The sequence below is a fragment of the Notolepis coatsorum genome, assembly GCF_963971535.1.
Source record: "Notolepis coatsorum genome assembly, chromosome: 16".
Classification (NCBI taxonomy): Eukaryota; Metazoa; Chordata; class Actinopteri; order Aulopiformes; family Paralepididae; genus Notolepis; species Notolepis coatsorum.
This window is the reverse complement of record NC_140180.1, coordinates 92015334-92042342: the sequence shown is the minus strand read 5'-3', so window position 1 is coordinate 92042342 and position 27009 is coordinate 92015334. Positions and strand designations below refer to the sequence as shown.

General features: G+C 43.8%; 1 protein-coding gene across 1 annotated transcript; it reads left to right on the top strand.

The window, feature by feature from the left end:
• Positions 1-1671: 1671 nt before the first annotated feature.
• sparc (secreted protein, acidic, cysteine-rich (osteonectin)) lies at positions 1672-18485 on the top strand. The gene is made up of 9 exons (XM_084331235.1): positions 1672-1732; positions 2297-2458; positions 5790-5886; positions 7368-7489; positions 7935-8055; positions 11226-11359; positions 13331-13479; positions 15950-16098; positions 17609-18485. Exons 1-9 carry the CDS (start codon positions 1676-1678, stop codon positions 17635-17637), a joined length of 1020 nt encoding a protein of 339 aa, XP_084187361.1. The 5' UTR covers positions 1672-1675; the 3' UTR covers positions 17638-18485.
• The last annotated feature ends 8524 nt before the right edge of the window (positions 18486-27009 follow it).

Here is a 27009-nt window from a genome sequence, read left to right as displayed (position 1 = left end):
GGAGCGGCTGGGTAGTGTAGAGGTCTAAGTACTGGAGCGGCTGGGTAGTGTAGAGGTCTAAGTACTGGAGCGGCTGGGTAGTGTAGAGGTCTAAGCACTGGAGCGGCTGGTTAGTGTAGAGGTCTAAGCACTGGAGCGGCTGGGTTGTGTAGAGGTCTAAGCACGGTACCACCGGCTTGGTCAGTCATCCCCACAAACTCAATTGGCAGTGTTCACGGGTGGGAAGAGGGTATCCTGGTCGGTCAGTTGAGCAGGGAGGGGATCTGGAGGAGATAGGGTGAACCTCTGAACTCTAGTTGTCAGGTGGAAAGAAGCGGAGCGGTGACTATCGGAGAAGGCATGTGGTAGTCTACACCCTCCCCAGACTGACAGAGGAGGCATGTGTGGTAGTCTACACCCTCCCCAGACTGACAGAGGAGGCATGTGGTAGTCTACACCCTCCCCAGACTGACAGAGGAGGCATGTGGTAGTCTACACCCTCCCCAGACTGACAGAGGAGGCATATGGTAGTCTACACCCTCCCCAGACTGACAGAGGAGGCATGTGGTAGTCTACACCCTCCCCAGACTGACAGAGGAGGCATGTGGTAGTCTACACCCTCCCCAGACTGACAGAGGAGGCATGTGGTAGTCTACACCCTCCCCAGACTGACAGAAGAGGCATATGGTAGTCTACACCCTCCCCAGACTGACAGAGGAGGCATATGGTAGTCTACACCCTCCCCAGACTGACAGAGGAGGCATGTGGTAGTTCTACACCCTCCCCAGACTGACAGAGGAGGCATGTGGTAGTCTACACCCTCCCCAGACTGACAGTATGGCAGCACAATGACCAGGAAGGGGATTGGCTTAACAACTAAATTGGGGTGATAGGTGCAAAATACTAATTAAATTAAAAAGAAAATGCTATCAACACACTGTTGATATCAACTCTAGGGATATTTCACTGTTATTATGTTTTTCCTGTAACAAAGTAATGAAAAGCATCACTGCTCCAATTCCTGTGATCACATTACAGTGAAGACGTTGCCTTGCATGGAATGTTTGTGTAGCTCTCTTTCTTCCAACATGGCTGCCTGTAACCATTAAAAAGTAAAAGAAAAAATTTCTCCGCAGCGTGAAACCTTCGAAAAGCACAATATTACTCTTCCACTGTAACCTGTTTATAAGATCCAGTAATACACACAGATATATGTATTACATCTTTGTGGATATATTTCTCATATATCAACACATAGCAAGTTAGCAACCGTTCTTTTGCACATAGCAACCGTAGTCTCTTCCGACATGGGGGGAAACATTCCAAACATTCTGCGAAAGGCCTCAATTATATTGATATATTATGTCAAGTGCTTTATCTTGGGCCTTCCTTGTCCTACAATGGGACAGAAGGATAGAAAGGGACATTCCTAGCGTCTAGGGTGTTGCTGGACTCAAAACCGTTGAAACATTCAACATCACAGCAACGGGAATGTTCATGATGAAATGATAAATGATAAAACATTCTATGATTCTATGAGCGTAGCAGCCACATTGCCTTCCAAGAATGTAAGATTTGAACGGGAATAGCCTTTCTATCAATTCTAGTTTCTACGATGCAAGACGGAGAATGTCTATTGTGTCGGTGTGCTGCTTGGGACTAACGTGTGTTTCCTCTGTTCCTCTGCAGACTGAAGATGAGGGTGTGGATTGTATTCATGCTCTGCCTGGCTGGCCACGCCATGGCTGCTCCTGTAAGTCGCTCTATACTGTGTGTGTGCATGTGTGTGTGCGTGTGTGTGAGTGCATGCATGTGTTTGTGTGTGCATGCGCGCATGTGTGTGTGTGTACTCATCTGCCTCTGTGGTATCAGTGATCTTAACCATAATAAAAGGGCAATAGATAGGACTGTCTGGCTTGCGTGTGTGTGTGTGTGTGTGTGTGTGTGTGTGTGTGTGTGTGTGTGTGTGTGTGTGTGTGTGTGTGTGTGTGTGTGTGTGTGTGTGTGTGTGTGTGTGTGTGTGTGTGTGTGTGTGTGTGTGTGTGTGTGTGTGTGTGTGTGTGTGTGTGTGTGTGTGTGTGTGTGTGTGTGTGTGTGTGTGTGTGTGTGTGTGTGTGGCCTCTCGTGTGTTCTGCTCCATATGTCTGTGTGTGTTCTTTCCTGTGTGCTTTCCTGTGGGGGTCTCCAAGTGGGTGGGGGCGGGGGTGTTCACGTGTGAGTGTGTTAAAGTCTTGACGTGTGTGTGTTTGTGTGTGTGTGTGTTTGTGTGTGTGTGTGTGTGTGTGTGTGTGTGTGTGTGTGTGTGTGTGGTGTCCAGACGACGGAGGAAGAGGCCTACGTAGAAGAGCCCATTGTGGAAGAGTCCATCGTGGAAGAGCCCATCATGGATGAGGCCATCGTGGAAGAGCCTATCATGGATGAGGCCATCATGGAAGAGCCCATGGATGAGGAGATGGTGACAGAGGAGCCTATTGAGGAGGTCAGTCCACGTGTTAGTATTAATGGTCTCATTCTCCAACGGACTTACGACAAAAAGGGCTTTCTCTTAGGGCCATTTGAGACCTTTTCGGGCAAGACATGAATATAGACAATATATTATAATATAATATTAATTATATATGTTTTATTGGGACGGTTGGTGAATCCCAAAATCGTCCCGAAAAGGTCTCAAATGGCCCTAAGAGAAAGCCCTTTTTGTCGTAAGTCCTTGGAGAATGAGACCCGACATACATGGATTGCAGCTCAAAGTGCTTCACAGCAAATAGCATAAAAAGAACATAGGCATAAAATTAGCATACAGTTGACAGAATAAAAGCAATGCATAAAGTGCAGACATAGGAATAGGTATAAAAAGACAATAAAAGTAGTGCAATGCATAAAGTGCAGACATAAGAATAGGTATAAAAATAGTGCAATGTATACTGTGATATCGGCATCATGGTTTAAATTAGATTATACCACGGTATTATTTAAAGGGTCGTTTTTTGGGGTGGAGAAACAAACCGCTGAACAGTCGGGGATTTGATTAGAAACTATATTATATTATAGTATGTAGATTATTATCTATATTCAAGCATTTGTAACTAGTTATTGTAGAGGTAATTTCTTCTTCTCAAAACTAGCCGGTGCAGCTTTAAGTACATATTTGGTACCATGGTGATACATTAATTACTGGTACCATGGTGATAATTATATTAAAACCTACTGGAAACATTTTAATAGCTTTTTGTTATTAAAATCTATGAAAATATATATATATATATATTTAAAGGATTGTAATAGATTTACGTCATTAAAATCTATTAAAAAAATATTGTAATATATTTCTTATTTCTGACATTAAGATATATAAAAGATAAAAGCCAATGTATAAAGTACAGACATAGAATGAGATAGACATAATAAGAGCAGTGCAAAAAGAGTAGACAGAATAAAAGGCAGTGCAATAAAATAGCTATAATTTACATAAAGTTGCATAACATTGACAGAGTAAAATAGTGCAGTGCAATAGAATAGTTCTCATCTACAGTACAACAATCACAGTCCGGATGCAATGAGTCTTCCTCTTTACCACCGGGAGACCATTAGGACCAAACGTAGCATCATCTCCCAGCGCTGGACCCCTTCCCTAAGAACATCTGGGCTGTGTCTCATCCTCATCACGTCATTCTAGCTTTAGCTTCCAAAACTCAATGCTCACTAGCCAACCCATGTCGACTGCCAAATGCAGGGGTGGAAGTTAATTGATTTGGCCTTCAGAAGGTACTGTTTGAGGCGCACAGCTGGTCAAAGAGACGATGGCCTGTGGGCTTTTACACTGTTTTCAAATGAAAACAATAACACTGTTTATCCGTTTTCTATCAAATCATCCAGTGTAGTTTTGGATGTATCGTTTGTCCTGGGAGCAAAGGGATTCAGTAGAAACTCGCAACATGGTCTCATCATTTACATTTAGTCATTTAGCTGACGCTTTTATCCAAAGAGACTTACAAGTTCTGTACGACAAGTCATCAGGAAGGGCACAATCAGAAAACATAAGTCAAGTACTAATCGACCACAGGAAAAAAGGTACATAATGTATGTTATCTTATAGCCATATAGTAATATATTATACGTATTGTATTGAAAAAAATCCAAAAGAAATGTCTTGTGTCGGCAAAAGTCCAAAACAAACGCTGCAACCAGGAACTGAACCAACAATCATTGCAGTTGCGGCCAAGAGCTCTCACCACTCAACTCAAATGTAAATTCAAAATAGGCTTTATTGGCATGAAATATTAAAGTACTTGCCAAAGCAAGTTCAACATACAAACAATAACATATAAAAGCATGATTATAGTTAGAGTTAAGGTTAGTTTTAACATTCACTTAACGGTTATGGTTAAGACATGAAGTTAGGGTTACGGTTCGATCCCCAATAAAGGATGTTTTCTGAAAACGTCAAAAGTTAAACATTTTTGAATATGTAATATATGTACTTATTTGTAATATTTTTACAAATATATACATATAGTTATGGCTATAACATAACATACATTATGTACCTTTTTTCCTGTGGTAGATTAGTACTTTATTTACATATTTTAAGTGAGATCGGGCTGAAACACACCAACAAAATAAGTGCCAAAGTTGTTTGGGTTTTGCTAACTATATTTGTCCAGCCCACAAAAGACTAAAAAAACTGCTTTTAACATACAGTAAAGTGTTAAAGGTAGCTTTCTGAGCTCGCCTACTCGCTTAATCAAACCAAACTAAATAATTTTACCTTGACACTCAACCGAATATTCACCATTTTAAGACCATCTATAAAATGAAGTTCAGGCATCAAAATAATTTTGAATATTCCCTCCTTTCACAGAAGTGTTAGAGTAAACTTCCATGTGAACGTTAAAGCGTTTCCTGTGCCTCCGAGGTCCAGTGGGACCAAAGATCCCACAGTCCTGAAATATAGCCAGCTGTTAGTCCAGCGAGCAGAGAGCCAGGAAGCCATTACCTTCTTCATGCTTCACCACATGTAGACTGTAGACCAGCTGCTTGTTGTTGTTAGATGTTATGTTCCATCCACTCCCCCTCTCTCTCTCCTCTCTCTCTCTCTCTCTCTCTCCTCGTCTCTCTCTTGTCTCTCTCTCCTCTGTCCCTTCTCTCTCTCTTCTCTCTCCTCTCTCCCTTCACTCTCTCTCCTCTCCTTTCTCTCTCCCCTCCCTCACCCTTCTCTTTTCTCTCTCTCTCTTTTCTCTCTTCCCCCCCTCTCAATCTATCTCTCTTCTCTTTCCCCTCTCTCTTCTCTCTCTCCCCTGTCTCTCCTCTCTCACCCCCCCCCCTCTCTCTCTCACCCCCCACCCCCCCCCCCCCCCCCCCCTCCATCCCCCCCCCCCCCCCCCCCCCCACCTCTCCTCTCTCACCCCAACCCCAACCCCCCCCCCCCCCCACCCCCCCTCTCTCCAGGCTGTATTTGCCATTGAGGGAGGAGCCCCTCCTTGGACCTCTTTAGTGGTGCCATTTTGTTTTTTTTAGGAAGCCATGGATGATTAAGTGGTCAGGTTTAAATGGGCTTGAATTTAGAAAGGGGGCAGAAAATAGTCTGGTGGACTGAAGCGTTTCTTTAGATCGGAGGTGCACTGTATAAAACACGCTTTCACACATTCCCAAAATGTCCTTTCTCGTGTTATTATGTGTTAAATCTTGCATTCAGTGACTCTTGCTAGCATCTTTTTTTCCCTAGCTCAGATAGCTTTGGCTTTGTCTAGACGTGTTGTGTCTGTGAAGAATAGACTGCATAGTTTGACCCCTGACCCCTGTCTTTGACCCAGGAGGTAGAGGTGGAGGTGGAGGTGGGAGCCAACCCAGTGCAGGTTGAGACTGGAGATTTTGACGAGGCCATCGACATTGAGGAGGATGTTACTGAGAGTAAGTTATAAACAATACTATTTCAACTCACTCACAGATACCTCATACCACCACACACACGCACACACACGCACACACACACACACATACACACACATCTTGATTGTACATCTTGATTACACTACTCTTGTCATAAGAATTGTTGTTCTGTTAGCCTACACATCACTTAGCTACATTGATGTATAAAGTACATCTTGATTACACTACTCTTGACACGTGTTATGCTGTTAGTGTCCATGTAAACACATTTTGACAGCATTCTAGTCATCTGTATCTCACCCCCTGTGTCCTGTAAGCGGGGGTGTTGCGGGCCACAGCTAGGCTCACAGTACAGATGTCCTTGACTCGCGAGGCGAACAGCCATAATGATAGGCTGCCTCTGTTTCCGTGGAGCAGGCTGTAATTAGGTGTTCCGCCCGGCTATAAGAGCCAGCTCAGCCCAGTCCTTAAGTGGCACATAGGCACAGCCACAGGCTCCCTCTGAGGAACGCCAGCTCCGGGAATATACAGACATGGTCAGGGCTGGTACACCACTTTGCACAAAACTGAGAGAAGTGGCACATTTTTGTTCTTATGGGATGGGGATGGGGAGGGGGGGGGGAGGAGAGGAGAGGAGATGAGAGGAGAGGAGAGGAGAGGAGAGGAGAGGAGAGGGGAGGAGAGGAGATGTGAGGAGAGGAGAGGAGAGGAGATGAGATGAGATGAGATGAGAGGAGAGGAGAAGAGAGGAGAGGAGAGGAGAGGGAGAGGAGAGGAGAGGAGAGCAGAGGAGAAGAGAGGAGAGCAGAGGAGAGGAGAGCAGAGGAGAGGAGAGGAGAGCAGAGGAGAAGATAGGAGAGCAGAGGAGAAGATAGGAGAGGAGAGGAGAGGAGAGCAGAGGAGAAGATAGGAGAGCAGAGGAGAAGATAGGAGAGGAGAGCAGAGGAGAGGAGAGGAGATGAGAGGAGAGCAGAGGAGAAGATAGGACAGCAGAGGAGAGCAGAGGAGAGCAGAGGAGAGCAGAGGAGAAGAGAGGAGAGCAGAGGAGAGCAGAGGAGAAGAGAGGAGAGCAGAGGAGAGCAGAGGAGAGGAGAGCAGAGGAGAAGAGAGGAGAGCAGAGGAGAAGAGAGGAGAGCAGAGGAGAGCAGAGGAGAGCAGAGGAGAGCAGAGGAGAAGAGAGGAGAGCAGAGGAGAGGAGAGCAGAGGAGAAGAGAGGAGAGCAGAGGAGAACAGAGGAGAGCAGAGGAGAGGAGAGAATAGAATAGAATAGAAGAGATAAATTATATCTGCTAGGTGTGTTCAGGTGCAACTAAGTAGGTGTACCTACCTACCCCCAAAATTGTATCTCTCTCTAGTAGTTCCCCCTGTGTTAAACTGTACATAAAGCAACACTTTTCAACACATCTTTGTGTTTGATTGTTGTCCTGTACTTTAGTGAAAACGCTTTAGTGCCAATAGAACTCATTTTGCTTTTCTGTTTATGTGTTTCTTCTGTTCTCCAGACCCCTGTCTGTACCACCACTGCAAGAAGGGCAAGGTGTGCGAGGTCGACGACAGCAACACCCCCATGTGCGTGTGCCAGGACCCCACCAGCTGCCCCGAGGCCACTGGAGAGTTCGAGCACGTGAGTTCAATACCCATGTAATTGTTCAATACCATCAGTAGGAAGGCTGCTAAATACATTCTATCTGGGTTCAATAAACCACAGTAATACCAGACATCTGACGACATTAGATGAGGAATATGGGTGAAATTGCCTATACCACTGTGAATACATGCATTTTAGGTATGGTTAGCTGGTGGGGTTAGTAGCATACTATAGGCCTGGGCGATAAACCGACACTATGAATTTCTTACTGACCAATCGGAATGTTAGGTAAATGCATTCATCCAATGTTGTGCTGTTTAATTGTGTGCTTGTTTAATCCAACTGCATGTACAACAACTGGTCACATGCTGACAGACAAACATGTTGACAGACAAACATTACAAACATTAGAACACGATGGAGAACGCAGTATTTGTTCCCTTCAGAACCTATAACTGACCCGCCTCCTCCGCTCTCCCAGGTTTGCGGCACCGACAACAAGACCTACGACTCCTCTTGCCACTTCTTCGCCACCAAGTGCGCGCTGGAGGGAACCAAGAAGGGACACAAGCTGCACCTGGACTACATCGGACCCTGCAAATGTGAGCTCATGTCCCACACCTCAGGACAGCGGTAGTCATTGTACCTAGAGACTCGTTAGTTCCCTCTAACGTCTTGTTTAGCTATTTTACTTTCCGTCACCATGTCGGTTCATCCCCAGCCGAGACCGAGAGGCGTGGGCTCGTAAAAAAGAACAAGGACACAGTGATGTAGACATGAAGCGCTCTCGCATAGATTGAACCGGTCGTACACAAAGTGCTGTGCGTGTGGGCCTCCACTAGGGGGCAGAGCGGCTAACTGTGAGTGAGTGAGTGAGTGAGTGAGTGAGTGAGTGAGTGAGTGAGTGAGTGAGTGAGTGAGTGAGTGAGTGAGTTACTGTAATGATGTATGAGGTGCTTTCCATCTAGAAATGCAGTGGTGTCCATTGACCATATTCACACGGTGGCCATTTTGGAAAGGAATCCCAACCTGAGTACGACATAAGAGCAAAATGGCCTCCGTGTGAATATGGTGTGAATATGGTCGATTGTAGTAGTACTCCTACTTACAGTCAGGGGTGTAAAAAGTACCCAGAAATTATACTTAAGTGAAAGTATGGGTACCGTCTCAAAATCATACTCAAGTAAAAGTCAGATAATCTGGCTAAAAACACACTTGAGTAAAAGTCAAAAGGTTTCTACTTTTAAATGTACTTAAGTACTAAAAAGTTAAAGTAAAAACCTTTTTTATGACTGTCTATTCTTCTGATAGCAGTTTTTAAATAAAGTGCGGCCGCAGGATTAATAACGTTAACGTTAGTTCGGCCAGAGAAACAAATATACTAATTAAAATAGTTGGACCTATATAGTATAGTATACAAACCGAATAATACTCGAGTAAAGTACAAATCCCCCAAAACAGTACTTAAGTATTGTAACTAAGTACAATTACTCAAGTACTTTACACCCCTGCTTACAGTACATCTGTCCTGCATAAGCGCTACACTGTAAGACTTTCCAAACGATCCGCTTGTGTCATGGCGGCCATGTTATGGCATGTTAAACTGACACAACAACCAACCTCCATCTTGGATGATGTGCATCTCTGGACATCTGTCTTCAATAAATAACATACTGCACTAGGAGCCGTTGCACAAGTCCTATTTTATATATGCTTGGCTGTACTGTTGCTCTACATCTGCTGAGGTAGGATAGAGGTAGGGTTGTCATATAGATTGTAGGATAGATTGTAGATTGTAGGATAGAGGTAGGGTTGTCATAGATTGTAGGATAGAGGTAGGGTTGGGGGTCATCTGTGATGGCTAATTTAATTTATTAGATAGTTATGTGGAAAGATATGGGAGGGAGAGAGAGAGAGAGATACAGGGGAACATGCAGAACTCAAGATCATGACCTGGATCATGACAAATGTAGTTCCTTGCACAACCTGCCTCAAGTTCTGGGTTGAAAATAATCCAATGCAAGAACAAACATAAACTGTGTCACACCGTGCTTCAAAACAACAACAGCAGAAACAAGATGAGACTTGCCTAGTTGGACACAAAAGATGCTCCACCGGCCAAATCTGTTCTGGGACTGTCAAAATGCTGACTCGGTCTGTCAGTCAGTCAGTCAGTCTGTCACTCAGTCACTCAGTCACTCACTCAGTCACTCACTCACTCACTCACTCACTCACTCACTCACTCACTCACTCACTCACTCACTCACTCACTCACTCACTCACTCACTCACTCACTCACTCACTCACTCACTCACTCACTCACTCACTCACTCACTCACTCACTCACTCACTCACTCACTCACTCAGTTCTTACCCTTTGGGTTGACTCGGTCGAGCAAGAACAGGGGCACCACAAGGCCCCCAGACCACAGTAGCTCTGAACAGGCTGTTAGCACACAGCCTTGAAAGACTTCCCCGACACTTGCCAGCCCAGTGACTGACGGCTGGGGGCCTCAGCCAGAACGCCCCGCCTGACAGGCCTCAGTTTCAGCCAGAACGCCCTGCCTGCCTGACAGGCCTCGACACAGAGACCAGAGGACAGGTCTCAGCATGCAGGTCACATTTCCCCCTCTGTTCACCGACTCCCGGGCTAAGCTCCGCGTTCGTCATAAAAGTCCCATCCATCTCTGAGTGGATAAGATGAGCCAGAGGACTGAAGGGCTCAAACGGAGACCAAGGTGGCGTTCTATAAATGCCGCGATGAAAAAGATTGAATTAGCGGCTTCTTCCGAGAGAGTGAAATTAAAGATAGTGTTTAAAGATAAGAATGATATTGGTGCTATTATTTTTCACTTAGACTGCTGAGTAGGCTGAGACGTGGCTGGAATGTTAGATGGAATTCATTGCAAATTCAGTGGATGGGATTTTAGATTAAATGGTGGCAAAAGTACAGAGTCCTGGATAGACCGCTTCATGGCCGTTGTTGTGTAGTTCAGTGTGTATTTCTTATTCTAACTTACTTCTCTTTGTTGTTATTGTCCTTGAACCTTCATACATCCTCCTGTCATACATGGATAGTTATACCATGAAATCTAGTGTGTACAGTAAATAGTAACGTACACATGTCTTGTCTAGGGATGAACAGATGCTGCTTTTTCACAATGCAATCTTTAGGTATTGGCCAATAAGGAGTAGCGATCTGATCCATTACTTTTACAGGACAGTAAAGACTTTGTTTGGGGTCATTGGGCCAATAATGATCGAGACGTAATTCATTTATTTCCGTTAGAGAGATCTAACGTGCTTACATGTGCCAGAAACGCAGAAGAGCCAGTCCCTTGGCTTTGATGTCTGGCATATTATTATGTTATTCTTGGTATCAGGTTTTAGTATTGGCGAGATTCTCCTGATACCAATAGCCTCTTTTAACCTGGTACCAGTGTCAGTCAGTATCGGTGCATCCCGTGGTATTTTCATACAAAGACATCTGTCCTGCTGGTTCAGGGAATGCACTCTAATCTTCAATCAATATCTGAAATGAAAAACAAAACAAAACTCGTCCTACTCTACTAATTACCGGTATGTCTTTGCTACTATGCACTCAACACTGCAGCGCCCACGTTTCAGCACTGTTTGATGAACATTGTTACTCAGAGTTGTACCCTTCCTGCTGACTTGCCGTACAGAACTTGGATAAAAGCGTCAGCTAAACTACTAAACTGTAATGTCTCCATCCGTCCTAACGGCTGTGTGTGTGTCTCTCTCTCTGCAGTCCTCGAGCCCTGCGAGGACAGCGAGCTGAGCGAGTTCCCCCTGCGCATGAGAGACTGGCTGAAGAACGTCATGGTCACCCTGTACGAGCGTGACGAGGAGAACAACCTGCTCACCGAGAAGCAGAAGCTCAGAGTGAGTGGACGCCGCACTAGACACTCTGAATGTTGTTCAATTAAATAGATTTTGTCACCTAAAAGGATACAAATGTGCTTCATGAGGTGATAACAAGTTCCAGATTGAAAGGCAGTTGTTGTGTGCTCCGGGGATAGACACGTACAGCCTGAAAGCTACAGCCAACTGCGGTGCTGTCTACACTCACTGTAAATAAAACAAGTTCCATATTGAAAGGCAGTTGTTGTCAAGTCAAAGTCAAGTCATCTTTATTGCTATAGCACATTTACAAATGACTAAAGCCAAACCAAAGTGCTTTACAGGTACATGATAAAAACACATACACTAGAGTAATAAGTAAAAGAATACACCAGAATTACAGAAAAGGTACTGTACAATTAAGAAAAAAAACAAGAACAAGGTGCAATATAAAAGAGACAGGACATTTTATGAAAAGTCCAGAGTATCAGCAAAAGTGTTGTGTGCTCCGGGGATATAAGCGTACAGCCTGAAAACTACAGCCAACTGCGGTGCTGTCTGCTTCACCTCTACACTGTAAATAAAATAAAAACTGTAAATGTCTGTTAGCAGTACTCTGTCTGGAGGAGGGATATACCAGACCTGGAAAATGACTTTGATTGGCAAGGAGCCTGGGCAAATGTCCGACTTACATCAAGGAACCCGGATCATCAACAAATCAATCTTAACTATATTCACAGGACATACTTGACTCCTATAAGACTGTGCCGAATGGGGCTCAAACAAGATTCCAAATGCACCCAATGTACAAATGGGGACGAAGGGACATTTATGCACATGTATTGGGACTGCTCACCAGTTAAGGCATTCTGGAAAGATGTGACCCAACAAATATCAAAACTCGTATCTTGGAATATACCTGTACACCCCTCGGTATTGCTGTTGAATGATGTTTTTGAGTTTGCAGTGAATCCACAGCTAAAGAGATTGGTTTTATCGGGTATCACAGTAGCCAAAAAGCTGATCGCATCACGCTGGTTTCAACCGGAAAAAATGTGCCGTAAAGTTTGGTTTCTTACATATCTCGATGTAATTTACCATGAAATATCTACAGCAAGAATTCTGGGTCTCAATGAATCCAAAATGTCAATGTGGTTAGAAGTGGTGGAGAGAATAAAAGCTAGCTTATAATGGTAGTGTCTGGTTAGGTGCGAGGGATAGTGGAGGTACTTCTCAAGGTGGGGTCCGGGAGGGGGGGGTTCGAGCTGAGCATATGTATGTAGGTTTTTTTTTTAGATAACAGGTATTATGGGTATATCTTATATAAAACAACTAACCAAAAGGTGATCACATTGGATGTGCCCTGACAATTAATGCTTGTATATCTTATCGTGTGTTTTCATGTTTGTTTATATGTTTGTTTAAAAAAGAATAAAAAAATAAAATACAAAAAATGTCTGTTAGCAACAGTTGCCAAATACTTACTGTGAAATTACAGTAAAATACCCCAATTAAAAAGTGGAAAAGCAATTCATTTACAGAAATATGTGTTTATTTGAGGTGTTTTTACATATAATTCAATGTAGTTTAACATTCAAGACAATGGAATAATCCTTAAAAAAATATATATAATTTCTTATTAAATCAATTTACAGATTACAACCTTTATTTACAGATAACAACCTTTATTTAATGGTTAAAACAAAAGTAATTTACTGTATTTTTATGGCATTTACACTTTTTTTTTACAGTGTATGTGTGTGTGTGATGTTGTTCAGCTGAAGCACAAGAGGAATCCATGAAACATGCAGGATATCAGATTGTAAAAGTCTAACCATCTGTCTATTAAAGGAACACGCCAACATTATGGGAAACACGTTTACCGTCTTTTCCAGAGTCAGACAAGGAGACAGATAGATACCAATTTCCAATGATGTTGGCTTGTTCCTCCAAGAGTCTAAACATGGGCTGCATGTTAATAACGCGTGGAACGTGTTCTCTTGACTCCTGCAGGTGAAGAAGATCTTCGAGAACGAGAAGAGGCTGACGGCCGGAGAGCACTCCCTGGACCTGCTGGCCCACGACTTCGCCAAGAACTACAACATGTACATCTTCCCCGTCCACTGGCAGTTCGGACAGCTGGACCAGCACCCCGCTGACGGGTATGTTGTTCCTCAAGGGTGGAGCGAACTTCCCACCACAGTCAGGACATGCAGCCGAATCCCCACCGGTCTTTCGCTGTCGACTAAAAACACACTTCTTCAATCAATATCTGAAATAAAAAAAATACATTTAAAAAACACTAACCTTCTTTTTACTGTCCTATACTACCATGCACTCCTCTTACTATACTAATAATGTCTTGTGTCTATGCACTCAATACGGCAGCACCCAAGTTTCAGCACTGTTTGATCATTGTAAGATAAGATAAGATAAGATAATCCTTTATTGATCCCCTTGGGGAAATTCGGGTGTCAAAGCAGCATGGGGGGGGGAGGGGGGGATACAGGGTGGGGGATGCATAGCTTCACAGTACAAATACAATATAGTAATATAAAAAGTACAAACTCAGCTGTTGTTACTCAGCTGTAAGAGTTGTACCCTTCCTGCTGACTTGTCGTACAGAACTTGTAAGTCACTTTGGATAAGCGTCAGCTACTGTAAATTACTAAATGTAAATGTAAATGTTGGTGGAAAGAACCGTTACAGAGTCATGCTGTGTGTGCAGACAGAGAGCAAATCTCTCGTCAATCGCTCACGAGGGTCTGTTGATCTGTTCCCTTTCGATCAAGCCGATTTCTTCGCTTCCTTGTTCCTCTACCGCTGTGCCAACAGTGTGTTAAAATGGCTCGGACGATGTGTCTCGTAGTTCTCACCAAAATGATTTAGTCTTGTTATCATTCTCACCAAAATGGAAGAGAAGTCGGCAACAGCCAATCATAGATCCCCCCACATACAAGGAATGTATTACATCCTGTCTCGTCTCGTTCTGTTTGTATGATCTTCTGTGTGTGTGTCCACCGAGACGTCTTCGCGACTGTAAGATAGAGCGGACAGACAAAATATTTGCCAGAAATGAATCGCTGACCCTTCACCCAGACAGACTCAGGAACTAACGGGCAGGTGGGATATCGTCGTCCTCTGACTGACTCGTCTGTTTCTACAGCTACCTGACCCGCTCTGACTGACTCGTCTGTTTCTACCCCCAGCTACCTGACCCGCTCTGACTGACTCGTCTGTTTCTACCCCCAGCTACCTGACCCGCTCTGACTGACTCGTCTGTTTCTACCCCCAGCTCCCTGACCCGCTCTGACTGACTCGTCTGTTTCTACCCCCAGCTACCTGACCCGCTCTGACTGACTCGTCTGTTTCTACCCCCAGCTACCTGACCCACTCTGACTGACTCGTCTGTTTCTACCCCCAGCTACCTGACCCACTCTGACTGACTCCTCTGTTTCTACAGCTACCTGACCCACTCTGACTGACCCGTCTGTTTCTACCCCCAGCTCCCTGACCCGCTCTGACTGACTCCTCTGTTTCTACTCCCAGCTACCTGACCCACTCTGACTGACCCGTCTGTTTATACAGCTCCCTGACCCACTCTGACTGACCCGTCTGTTTCTACCCCCAGCTACCTGACCCACTCTGACTGACCCGTCTGTTTCTACCCCCAGCTACCTGACCCACTCTGACTGACCCGTCTGTTTCTACCCCCAGCTACCTGACCCACTCTGACTGACTCCTCTGTTTCTACCCCCAGCTCCCTGACCCACTCTGACTGACCCACTCTGACTGACTCGTCTGTTTCTACCCCCAGCTCCCTGACCCACTCTGACTGACCCACTCTGACTGACTCGTCTGTTTCTACCCCCAGCTCCCTGACCCACTCTGACTGACCCACTCTGACTGACTCGTCTGTTTCTACAGCTACCTGACCCACTCTGACTGACCCACTCTGACTCCTCTGTTTCTACAGCTACCTGACCCACTCTGACTGACCCACTCTGACTGACTCGTCTGTTTCTACAGCTACCTGACCCACTCTGACTGACCCACTCTGACTGACTCGTCTGTTTCTACAGCTACCTGACCCACTCTGACTGACCCACTCTGACTCCTCTGTTTCTACAGCTACCTGACCCACTCTGACTGACCCACTCTGACTCCTCTGTTTCTACAGCTCCCTGACCCACTCTGACTCGTCTGTTTCTACAGCTACCTGACCCACTCTGACTGACCCACTCTGACTCCTCTGTTTCTACAGCTCCCTGACCCACTCTGACTCGTCTGTTTCTACAGCTACCTGACCCACTCTGACTGACCCACTCTGACTCCTCTGTTTCTACAGCTACCTGACCCACTCTGACTGACCCACTCTGACTGACTCGTCTGTTTCTACAGCTACCTGACCCACTCTGACTGACCCACTCTGACTCCTCTGTTTCTACAGCTACCTGACCCACTCTGACTGACCCACTCTGACTCCTCTGTTTCTACAGCTACCTGACCCACTCTGACTGACCCACTCTGACTCCTCTGTTTCTACAGCTCCCTGACCCACTCTGACTCGTCTGTTTCTACAGCTACCTGACCCACTCTGACTGACCCACTCTGACTCCTCTGTTTCTACAGCTACCTGACCCACTCTGAGTTGGCTCCCCTGCGTGCCCCTCTCATCCCCATGGAGCACTGCACCACCCGCTTCTTCGACGAGTGCGACGCCGACAGCGACAAGTACATCGCCCTGGAGGAGTGGGCCGCGTGCTTCGGCATCAACGAGCGTGAGTATTTCGATCGATGTTATAATAACGGCCGCTTACAGTGGCTGAACGCGTAAACGTATTGAAGAGGTGTTTGCTGCAGCCAAAACATGTGGCTGCACACTCCAAACCCCCGTGCTAAAGTGGGGTTTTTGGGGGGACATTTTCGTTTCAACAGGCAAAGCTGTCTTTGTGTGTTCATCTTGAATGCCTAACACATGTTATACAGACATGCAGGAATGGAGCTTAATGATTTGGTGCTGTAGTTTTGGATGGTCATTTGGTTGCCATTTTCATATCATTCCCATGAATCCCATGAATTAAATTCTGGTGAGTGTGAATCATTCTGCACTTGTAGCCTGAGAAGTACTGGCCACAGGCTAACATTCTGGTAAGAATGTCCCTTTACTTTCAAACCTTTATTTATTCTCGAAAGGACAATTGAGATCAGATCACCCTCATTTTCAATGTCGTCAAGACTTTACAGACATTTCAATGCATAATTTATTTCTTTACAATATAATAATATTGCCCCACAGCAACTAGTATAAAATGAACATGGGCATAACATCAGCACACAATTGACAGAATAAAAACAATGCATAAATTGCAGACATAAGAATAGGTATAAAAGACAATAAAGGTAGTGCAACGTAAACGTGCACACATAAGAATAGGCATAAAATAAGTACAATAAGTACTTGTTGCCATGTGTTCAATATTAGCCAATATTTAATTCCAGGTAGGTTACTAAAAATAAAGGTCCAGTATTAAAACTCAACACTTGTCATTATAGATGTGGTATAGCCACATACAGTTACGAATGATTTCATTCTTGTTGTCTACTCCCCGTGTCCATGCATCTGAACTGCTCTGGTGGAGCTGCTCAGTGACCAACAGGGTTGCTGGGCTGTGCAGCTGCCAGCTGGGAATGTGTGTAACTGTGTCTGTGTGACTGTGTACCGGGTGTTGCTGGAAAGATCAACCTTCCCTGGGGTTAAATAAACGGCTGAGTTGTACCTTAGTTGCTTCAGTTTTATTCTCCACCCATCTATCATCCATAGCAACACTATATTGTTCCCCCCTCTGAGGGAATTCATAGAAATCCCGTGTATTTACACTGCATTTATTTGTAGTGTCCATTAATATGCTCTGTCCCGTCTAAATAAACAAATAATAATAATATTATCACCGACATCCAAGTTGGGGGATCCCTTTGAACAGCTCATCTGAGGTTTCTCTCCTCCACGTCGCCTGTTGTGCTTTTTTCCCTTCCTATTGCTAGGTTTTTAGTGAGTTGTTCCTCATCTTCATTGGGGAATGTCTGGAGTGTCTATTTGGATTTTATCCCCTAAAAATGTGTTCATTTTTTGTGATGTTTCTTCTTGATTTGTTCAAGAAGACTTGTACAGCCTGTAATGGGGGCATTACCTTGTGGTTTTCGGGCTCCACAAATACATTTGATTTGATTTGATTTGATTTGAGAAATGATACCTGCTCACGGTTGTTTTTCCATCTTTTGTGTTTCCAGAGGATGTGGACAAGGACCTGGTCATCTAAACTCACTGTGCAGAAGCAACAGCAGTGTGACTCCCAGTCACTAGTAGGAGGTGCTGATCCCTAAATTTAAAGAAATCACAGTAACGGTGCTAATTGTAATTTTTTACAAACGACCTTTCCTACCTATACCACTAAAAAGATTAAAAAAAAGAAAATATGTGCACAGTCTGTACTAACCATCACCATTTGTGATCATGCAACTTCCAATCTTCTTGTTTGTGGAACAACATTAAGATTTTTTTTTTTTTTTTTTTGTACAACCTGATAGATTTAGAAGGAACTAAAGGACCTTTTTACGGAAGATGTAAATGTATTCTGTTTCATGGAAGGGGTTGAAATGATTGGTTGTTGTTGTTGTTGTCGACAATGAGATTTTTTTTTATTGACTTGGATCAGGGCTTGAATTGGAAATCGATTGGAAAACTACTTTCAGGAGACGAAATTGTAAAATAAAATAAAGTTTCTAAATAAATTATCCCTCTGTTTGCTTTTTAAGAAACATGCTAGTTTTGTTTTTGCACTCTCTTGGTGGCGGACTCATTTTTATTTTTTTGGTCTTTTGTTTTGTATTTTGTTTTAGTACATTGATCGTTTTTTTTGACGACTGCTTTCAATTTGATATGTTTGTTTTTTATTGCCCCTACGGATTCCATGTCAAAAGCAGGGACATAAGTGTGTTGATATTTGAAACAATTAAAAAAGAAAAGGTATTATTGTTTGAAAATCAGATGAGGAGAGAATCTCGCGGGCTGAGAGTTTTTCTCACGTATATGTTTGACTGACGTTCTTTGTGCACCAGTGAGAGCACAATGGAACTCTTTCCGTGAATAAAAGTCTATGAAAATATGCCCAAATCTCCTGCATGCATTCATATCTGCATTCTTTTCTTTCGATAAGGAACTCGCATGCTCACAGAAACGGCGAACGAGGATAGTCATGTCAACACTAGTCTCGTATAGCCAGACCTCTCTCCACACTATGTCAGCGCCGTGCCAGCACCTGAGAGAGTCTGGCTGAACCTATTATCATTCCGGTATAGAAGGGAAAAAACACTCTGGCTTGTTTGTATTTCTTTAACCCTTTCACTACCAAATGGTTAACCCTTTCACTGCGACAATACAGAAGGTTAACCCTTTCACTGCCACATGACAAAGGGTTAACCCTTTCACTACCCCACTACAGAATGGTTAACCTTTCACTACCACACTACAGACGGTTAACCCTTTCACTACCACAATACATAAGGTTAACCCTCTCACTGTACCGTATTGTGGTAGTGAAAGGTTAACCTTCTGTAGTGTGGTAGTGAAAGGGTTAACCAATCACAATCATCCTGGGCGGCGCTAATGGGAGGATGCAGTGACAGTGCCCTTGCAAAACAGTGTCATAGATAGCAGAAGGGGAGGAGAATTCCGACTGAAACAGTCGACCAATGGCATGCTTATACCCACCGTCTCCATCCTGTGAGTCAGACTATATCAACATTAAGTACCAGCCACTGATCAGTGTGTTTGAAACTCACTGGCGATCGCACGGTATATCGTCAAATATGACGGGGATAGTTTCGAGTTTGCTTCAGTCGGCTTGTACGGGCGGGAGCTCGACCCCATTGACTTTGCATTAGCTTGTGGCTAACTAGCCGGAGCTAGCATGCAGGAACGGCATGGATTGTGCTGAGAAAGGACTCCTATCATCACTCAACGTCATCCTTGGTAAGGATCGGTAGGAACTAGGGCCGGGTTGTCAGAAGAATCAGTGGCGCCGATGTGGAGACACGCGCGCACCGATCTCGTGTCACAAGGCATTCGCCCACTTAACGGGTTCCCACCATGTCGCACGGAGGCTCAGAAAGTAAGCGCTGCGTGATACAGTCCGTCCTTGTGCTCTGAAGTGTCACAAGACGGCCCTTCATAAGACATCAAGTGTCTTGAGCGCAAAATATGCAGCCGCAGTACAGCGAGACAAGCGTTTCACATGCAATCTACATGCCATATAACAGGTCAAACGTCTCTAAATCAGATTTCACACTGAATCTGTGCAATGTCTTAGAACCCTGTCTTTATGCAGTAGCCTGTGTAATGTATCTGAACCCATATGGATCTATTTTAAGACTTCAAAACAGACTATTTTTTTTCTTTTTCAGTGCTTCCAGGCTTGCATTCACAGTACATACTATATATATAGTATTGCATTCACAGTACATCATAAATGTATAGATGTAGCAGTACTGTCTAACTGTATGTCGTGTGTGTCATATATGTTATGATGAATTGAAAATGGGGGACCCTGATGTAAACAAGACGAAAGTCTTTCTCTGGTCTGCATCCCCTTAACAATTGTATGTATTGAGCTGTACTGTACCCATTCTGCAATCTGTTAATAAACTTTTCAATCAATCAATCAATACAGTATATATTTGTTATAGTATTGCATTTACAGTACATACTATATAGTATTGCATTCACAGTACATACTATATATAGTATTGTATGGCTTTTCCACCAATGTTCTATTTTACAAGTATTTTTTCCCATTGCAAAGAACTTGAACTATGAGAATGAAAGAGGTATCGTCCACACACAGGATCTCTCCATTTCTTTGGTGGTTTATTCAGCAACATTTCTAGCCAAAGCAGGGCCACCAGACACACCATTCCGTGCCAGATGTGTTTTTTTTTGTTTTTGCATTGTCCTGCCGTTTACTCAAATCAATCACCCGGTCAGGTTTTTGGATTTGCACGCAACACCACTTCCTGTCTGTTACTATTCACTGGCTTGCCTCACTCCGAGTTGTTCGTGGAGGAAAGGATCGGTCCCAAGGGAAAGTGGAGAAGGAGAGAGAGAGAGAGACCCTGGGAGCACCCAGTTACCATCTCTACCCGTTCAGCCCGTACACCAGCATCAGGAATTTGGAACAACTGCAGAGCTCGCTGCCGGAGCCTCGTCCACAAAGGGAGTGAACCACCCCTCCCCCACCCTCCCTCATACCCACCCACTCTCCACCAGGGGAAAACACTTCTAGACTTCCTTCTGTACTCTCTCACCACCACTCACTGTAGTGGTAACGAAGAGAGACTGGAGTGTGTGTGTGTGTGTGTGTGTTTGTTTGTAATGAGATTATAGTCTGTGAGAGAGTAGGCCTACACATACTTTCACATGAACTCATGTGGAGTTCATGAAACTTTGACGCTGAAATTTATTTTCATTAACAGTTATTTAACCAGGTTAGACCCATTGAGATTAACATTTAATTTTCCAAGAGCGACCTGGTCAAGAATGGCAGCAGTACAACAGTTCCATACAGTACACACACACACACACACACACACACACACACACACACACACACACCAAGTAATCCTATTTCAATTAAAACAATTACAAACATCAATAGAGTCTGTTTATAGCTTTCATCATGCCTTTAAATTCATTAAGAGTGACTCGATCCTGGAGTTTAAGTTAATTTAGCAGACTATTCCATACAGATGGTGCAGAAAACATAAAGGCCTTCTTTCCTAATTCAGTCTGAACTATAGGAACAGTCATAAGTATAGTGTCCTGAGACCGTAACCCATATTTGCCCTGTTTTCTGGTTAGCAAGACAGATAAATAACAGCCAGTCTACCCAGAATGGCTTTATAGATAAAAACATACTGTGTTTTTACGACTAAGCCGACATTAAAGCAAAGATAATGTTTGCTTTTACCAACATACAGACAATGCTGTCAGTCAGTCCAACAATCAATCAATCAGGTTTTATAAGTAGGCAAACTTACTTCCTAATTTGTGTCTAACCACTGATTTAGTGTGGCAATTATGTATTGGTTTACTTGTACAGTATAAGGATATACAATGGAATGAAATTGAGTTGCGTCAGTAACAGTATTGAACTAATTCTAGCTAGTTCTCAAGGCCCATGGTCCATCCTTTATACAAATATGGCGGTGAAGTATTCCTGCTTGGGTCCTTTGGCAGTCAATGTGCTGGGAGTCGAACCAGCAACCCTACACCTGCCAGACAGCTTTACCTAACCTGCCAGATAGCTTTACTTACTGTAACCCGCCAACCTGCTCCCCTGGAATAGGAAGGCCTATGAACTCAGAATCAGTGGCCAGCAAGAAAAGCAACAATAAGAAAACATTGCTGAATCCCAGGTAAGAACAAAATAAGAGGAAATGCTAGTTAAGAACGAAATCTGTTCTTATATCGCTTCATGAATGAGGCCCATTGACTGAAGTAAAGAAGACATTTTGAACTCGGAGAGAGATGACAGATCCGGTATTTCCGAACCTATAGGTTTGGAAATACCGGATCTGTCACCTGTCATCTCTCTCTGAAAGGTCCCCGTGGCCCAAAACCCAGAGTGCGCTCAGAACTTGTAGGTGTGGAGCAGAGAAGAGAGGAGAGGAGAGGAGAGGAGAGGAGAGGAGAGGAGAGGTTATAAATATGCGTTCTATGCGTACGGCCTGGGCAGCCAGCATCTAACTGTTCTAACAGCAATATATAATCCATTTCAGAAGTAGAATACACGCAATAAGTTATAATAATAATAATTATTATTGAAAAGTTCTGGGTTTATAAAGTCGTATTTGGGGGCAATTGACCAATGGTTTGCTAAGTTTCAACCCATGAACTCCTTCCTCTCTCACCTTTTTATATATATTTTTTTTATTTGATCTACTAAAACTGTATTGTATTATATTGTTTGTTTTGTAAAGTGTCTTTGAGGATTAGAAAAAGCGCTAGATATAGCGGCTGGGTGGCGTAGCGGAGATTGCGCTCGTCACCAATGCAAGAGACTCCGGTATCGAATCCCAGTCTCAGCATTGCCTTTGGCTTGGGCTGGCCGTCGTACTGGCTCATTTGGCAGAGTCAGCGGGTGGAAGTCGATGGGTGGGGTGGGGATTGGACGTTGTGGACAGCGACCCCTACAGGTCGGTTGGGAGATGCCGGCACATCAGAGACAGGAAGTGGTGAGGGTAGTGTGAGCCTCCCATGCGTTACACCTCACCAATGAGAGTCCGCACTGGCAGGCGAAAAGAGGTGACAGGCTGCCTCCTCGTGTGCCGGAGGGCACACGTGATGCAAGGCTTCTATCCTCTCTACAACCGACCAGTGGTGGGCATAGTCGAGCAACATTCAAGACAGGGGAGGGGAGAATTTGATACACGAAATTGGGATGGGAGAAAAATAAGGAGAAAAGTGGATAAAAAAAAAAAAGCGCTATATAAATCTGATGTATTATTATGAATGGTAGGCCTTTTTAAATATTTCTCATCTGGGTAAGGGTTTTTTATCTGGGTACTCTCAACCACTCTTAGAATGTGGTCTTGCCTGAGAGAAAAGCAACAATAAGAAAACATTGCTGAATCCCAGGTGAGAACAAAATAAGAGGAATGCTAGTTAAGAACTAAATCTGTTCTTATATCGCTTCATGAATGAGGCCCATTGACTGTGAAGTAAAGAAGACATTTTGAACTCAGAGGGTTGTACTGGATGGATGGATGGATGGATGGATGGATGGATGGATGGATGGATGGATGGATAGATACAGTAGTCAAGTTCAAGTTTGCTTTTATTTGTCACGTATAAAGTACATTACAGTGATATGCTTGGTTCTGTATGAGCCCCTGAGAATGTGCTTCATACAGTAAAAAAAAGTAAAGAGGAATAAAGTCCCAACACTATACAAATATACAAACTAAAGTACAACCTAAGTACAATGAAAGTGCAATGAAGTAAAAATGCAGACAATGAGGTACAAAAACCTTCTTTTTTTTTTTTAAAGCAAAATGCAAAAATTTGGTATGGATGTATTGCAAATCTCTTTAATAAATAGATCAAATATGGTGTAGTGTTTAAAATGTCTAAAGTTGTTACGATTCCTGGAGCGTTGCGCTAGCATGTCGATGGTAGAGAGGAGTAGAACCCGGTATGCAGATTTAACACGAGGAGAGGTAGTGCAGGATGAAAATAGATGAAGCACAAGTCTTGGATGAAAGTAATAAGCAGTTTACTTTAACGTGGCAAACAATACAAAACTGACTCACTGATAAAAACAGAGAAACAAAAGGTTGACAGCACACAGGACGAGGGTAACATGAACAATGATCGAGCACAGGAGGGCAGGGCAAACAACACTAATATACACAGACTAATTGACACATGAGGGTGATTGGAAACAAGACCCAGCTGTGTGGGAAAGACTGAGGCCATGTCCTCACGTATCTGGATCTTTTGCCAAACGGATATTCTCAGGCTCTGTTTAAAATAAAATTCGCGTCCACACCACAGTGTTAAAAAAAAAAATCCATCCAGACACAAACACATAAACGCATATGAATTGCTCCAACAAGCATGCGGGCCAGCAGGTGGCGATAAGCGATGTACGAGTGGTCAGGACGACTGAGAAACGATAGGAATTGTCCATTGGTTCACCCAGCCCACTTGACCATTCCTAGCATTTCCATTGGCTATATTGACATACAAGATGATAAATAGATAGATATAGCGGAGGATTATGCAGTCCAGAGGAAACAACCAATCTAGATATGTCACGATTCAATGCTTTACTTCTGCATACTGGGCGACGGAGAGATACAATGTCAATGTTGAGATCACAATCTCCTAGATGCACCGAGTGAATCCACAGTCACTTGCTCCTCAATAGGAAACCAACCTAGATTTACCATGAAGGACTGGTTCTAACAGTACCGTTCGTTATACAAGTATCACAGAGACGTTTCAAAGGTACTCACAGTTGCACGAGGGTTTCGGACAGACATACGGGATGGTTTGAAATCTCGGCGTTGCTAATAAAAAAGGTTGATTTCCTATTGAGGAGCAAGTGACTGTGGATTCACTCGGTGCATCACAGTCACGAAAGGGGCTAACAATCTCCGGATTCTGAAACTAAATGGCGAGTCCTTATCACAAAGCAAACTATATATATACTAATTACAACAAGACATTCATTAATTGCATTGTACTGTTCACGTGTGGTGCCGTCGTCGCATAAGTAAGGATAGTTTGAATGACATTTCAGCACCAAGTCCACCGAAGTTATTATTACTTCAAAGCGCTACTGCCTATATGGATAAAACAAGGTGTAATAAGGATGTTTTAGGTGGTGGTAGTTTCTCTGTAAGGACATTATAGCTGAAATATATAGCCTAGCTAGTCTATAGTCGGTCTGATATATATTAGAGAAATAGTAAAGTAATATTCGCCAAACAATCTGACGGGCCAGATATTATTACGGCCCGCCACAGTCTGAGCATGCGTAGTGAGCTGTGGCGTCATCGTTTATGCGTTTACAGTGGCTGCACGGATCCACTGAACGGATATTTTGGAAAATCTTCACTTTAAAATGCGTTTGAGAAAATCTCCGTTTATGTCTCTGAAAACACCCTTTACGTGTGGATGAAAGGCCCAATCGTGGAATAAAATGTGTGTTTGGCAAAAGATCCAGATACGTGGGGACATGGCCTGAAACAGCCTGGGGTAACAATGAACATACTGAAACATGAGATAACACAGATACAGAAACAGGGGGAGAATACACTAGACTAGACAATGGGGCACAACAGATACACAGACAACAAACAAGTGAGCACCACAGATAACAAATTAATAAACATAGATAAACACAAATGCAGTGGTGTAATGTTCATGAGTGGTGCTGCAAGTCCAATGACCGGTCCATTAGGACCGGGGGGGGGTGACAAAAGTGAGTGTTAAGGTGAGTGTTTGTTTAAAGTGAGTGTGTGCATGTGCACGTGTGTGCAATGAGTGTAGATGGATGGGTTGGTGTTAGAGTCATTGAGCATCCTGATGGCCTGGGGATAGAAGCTCCTGTCTGAGTATGAGACAAACCCTGCATTATATTAGTCTACTACAGCAATAGCCACTATGGCCCTTTGATTGATTGATTGAAAAGTTTATTAACAGATTGCAGAATGGGTACAGTACAGTACAGCTCAAAACATACAATTGTTAAGAGGATGCAGACCTGAGAAAGACTTTCGTCTTGTTTCCATCAGGGTCCCCCATTTTCAATTCATCATATGACACACATGACATACAGATAGACAGTACTGCTACATCTATACATTTATGACATACCAGATTTTCAAATACAGTACTGTTTGTGATACTAAAAAAATCCAGAAGAAGAGTATATACATTTGACATAGAAACTGTGCATTGGGGGAGGTTGGGTAGGTGGGGTGGGGCTGTACATTGGAGGTGGGGGGGGGGGGGGGGGTTTAGGGGGGGGGGACACTGTACATTGGAATACTGACATACATTTGACATGGAAACTGTACATTGGAGGAGGTTGGGTAGGTGGGGTGGGGTTGGGTGGGACTGTACATTGGAATACTGACAAAGCCATGCTTGGTCTTTATTGTACAACTGGGTTAGGACATTTGTAGGGGCCAGTTTTGAATTGCAGTCTCCCGTAGGTGTTCTTTGAGAGTGTTTTTGAAGGTGGGTAGTGATTTACATTCCTTTACAGCTTTGGGTAGGGCGTTCCACATTGTTGTGGCATAATTGCGGAACGTGTTTAGTCCCTTGTTTGAGCCAAATCTGGGTTTTACATGATTTGTGGAGCTCCCTCTGGTGTTGTGATCGTGGTATTCCCTGACCTTTGGGAAGTATTTTGACATGTACATGGGTACCTTGGTCGTGTAGTGTATCTTGTAGACCAGGCCCATTGCAAGTTGCTGTACTCTGTCGTCTACTCTAAGCCATCCTAGGTTGGCAAAGTGTGCAGGGGTGAGGTGGGTTCTAGGAGTCAGGTCAAGCAGTAGTCTGACTAGTTTGTTTTGAGATGTTTGTAATTTGGTTTTTAGTGCCTTTGAGGTGCTTTGGTACCATGAGGTGCAAGCATAGTCGTAGTACCCTTGAATGAGTGCTCCTGCCAGAGTCTTCAGGGTATTCTTGTTTACCAGGGAGGAGATCCGGTACAAGAATCGAGTTCGTTGATTGAGTTTTTTTATTACATTGGATGCCATTTTGTCACAGGAAAGATTAGCCTCTAGGATGGAACCCAGGTAGGTAATTTCATCTTTCCTTGTGACAATATTGTCACCCACTGTAACTGAGAAGCCGTCTGTTTTGCTGAGTTTGTTATTTGAACCGAAGAGAATGGACTCTGTTTTGCCCATGTGTAATGATAGTTTGTTGTCGGCGAGCCATATGCAGATTTTGCCTAGTTCCGAGCTGAGGGTTTTTTCAACCTGTAACTTGTTCTTGTCAGAGACCAGCAGGGCTGAGTCGTCCGCAAACAGGAACAAGTTGCAGTCACAAGCTGACGACATGTCATTTGCATAAATTAGGAACAGTAGTGGTCCTAGTATGCTTCCTTGTG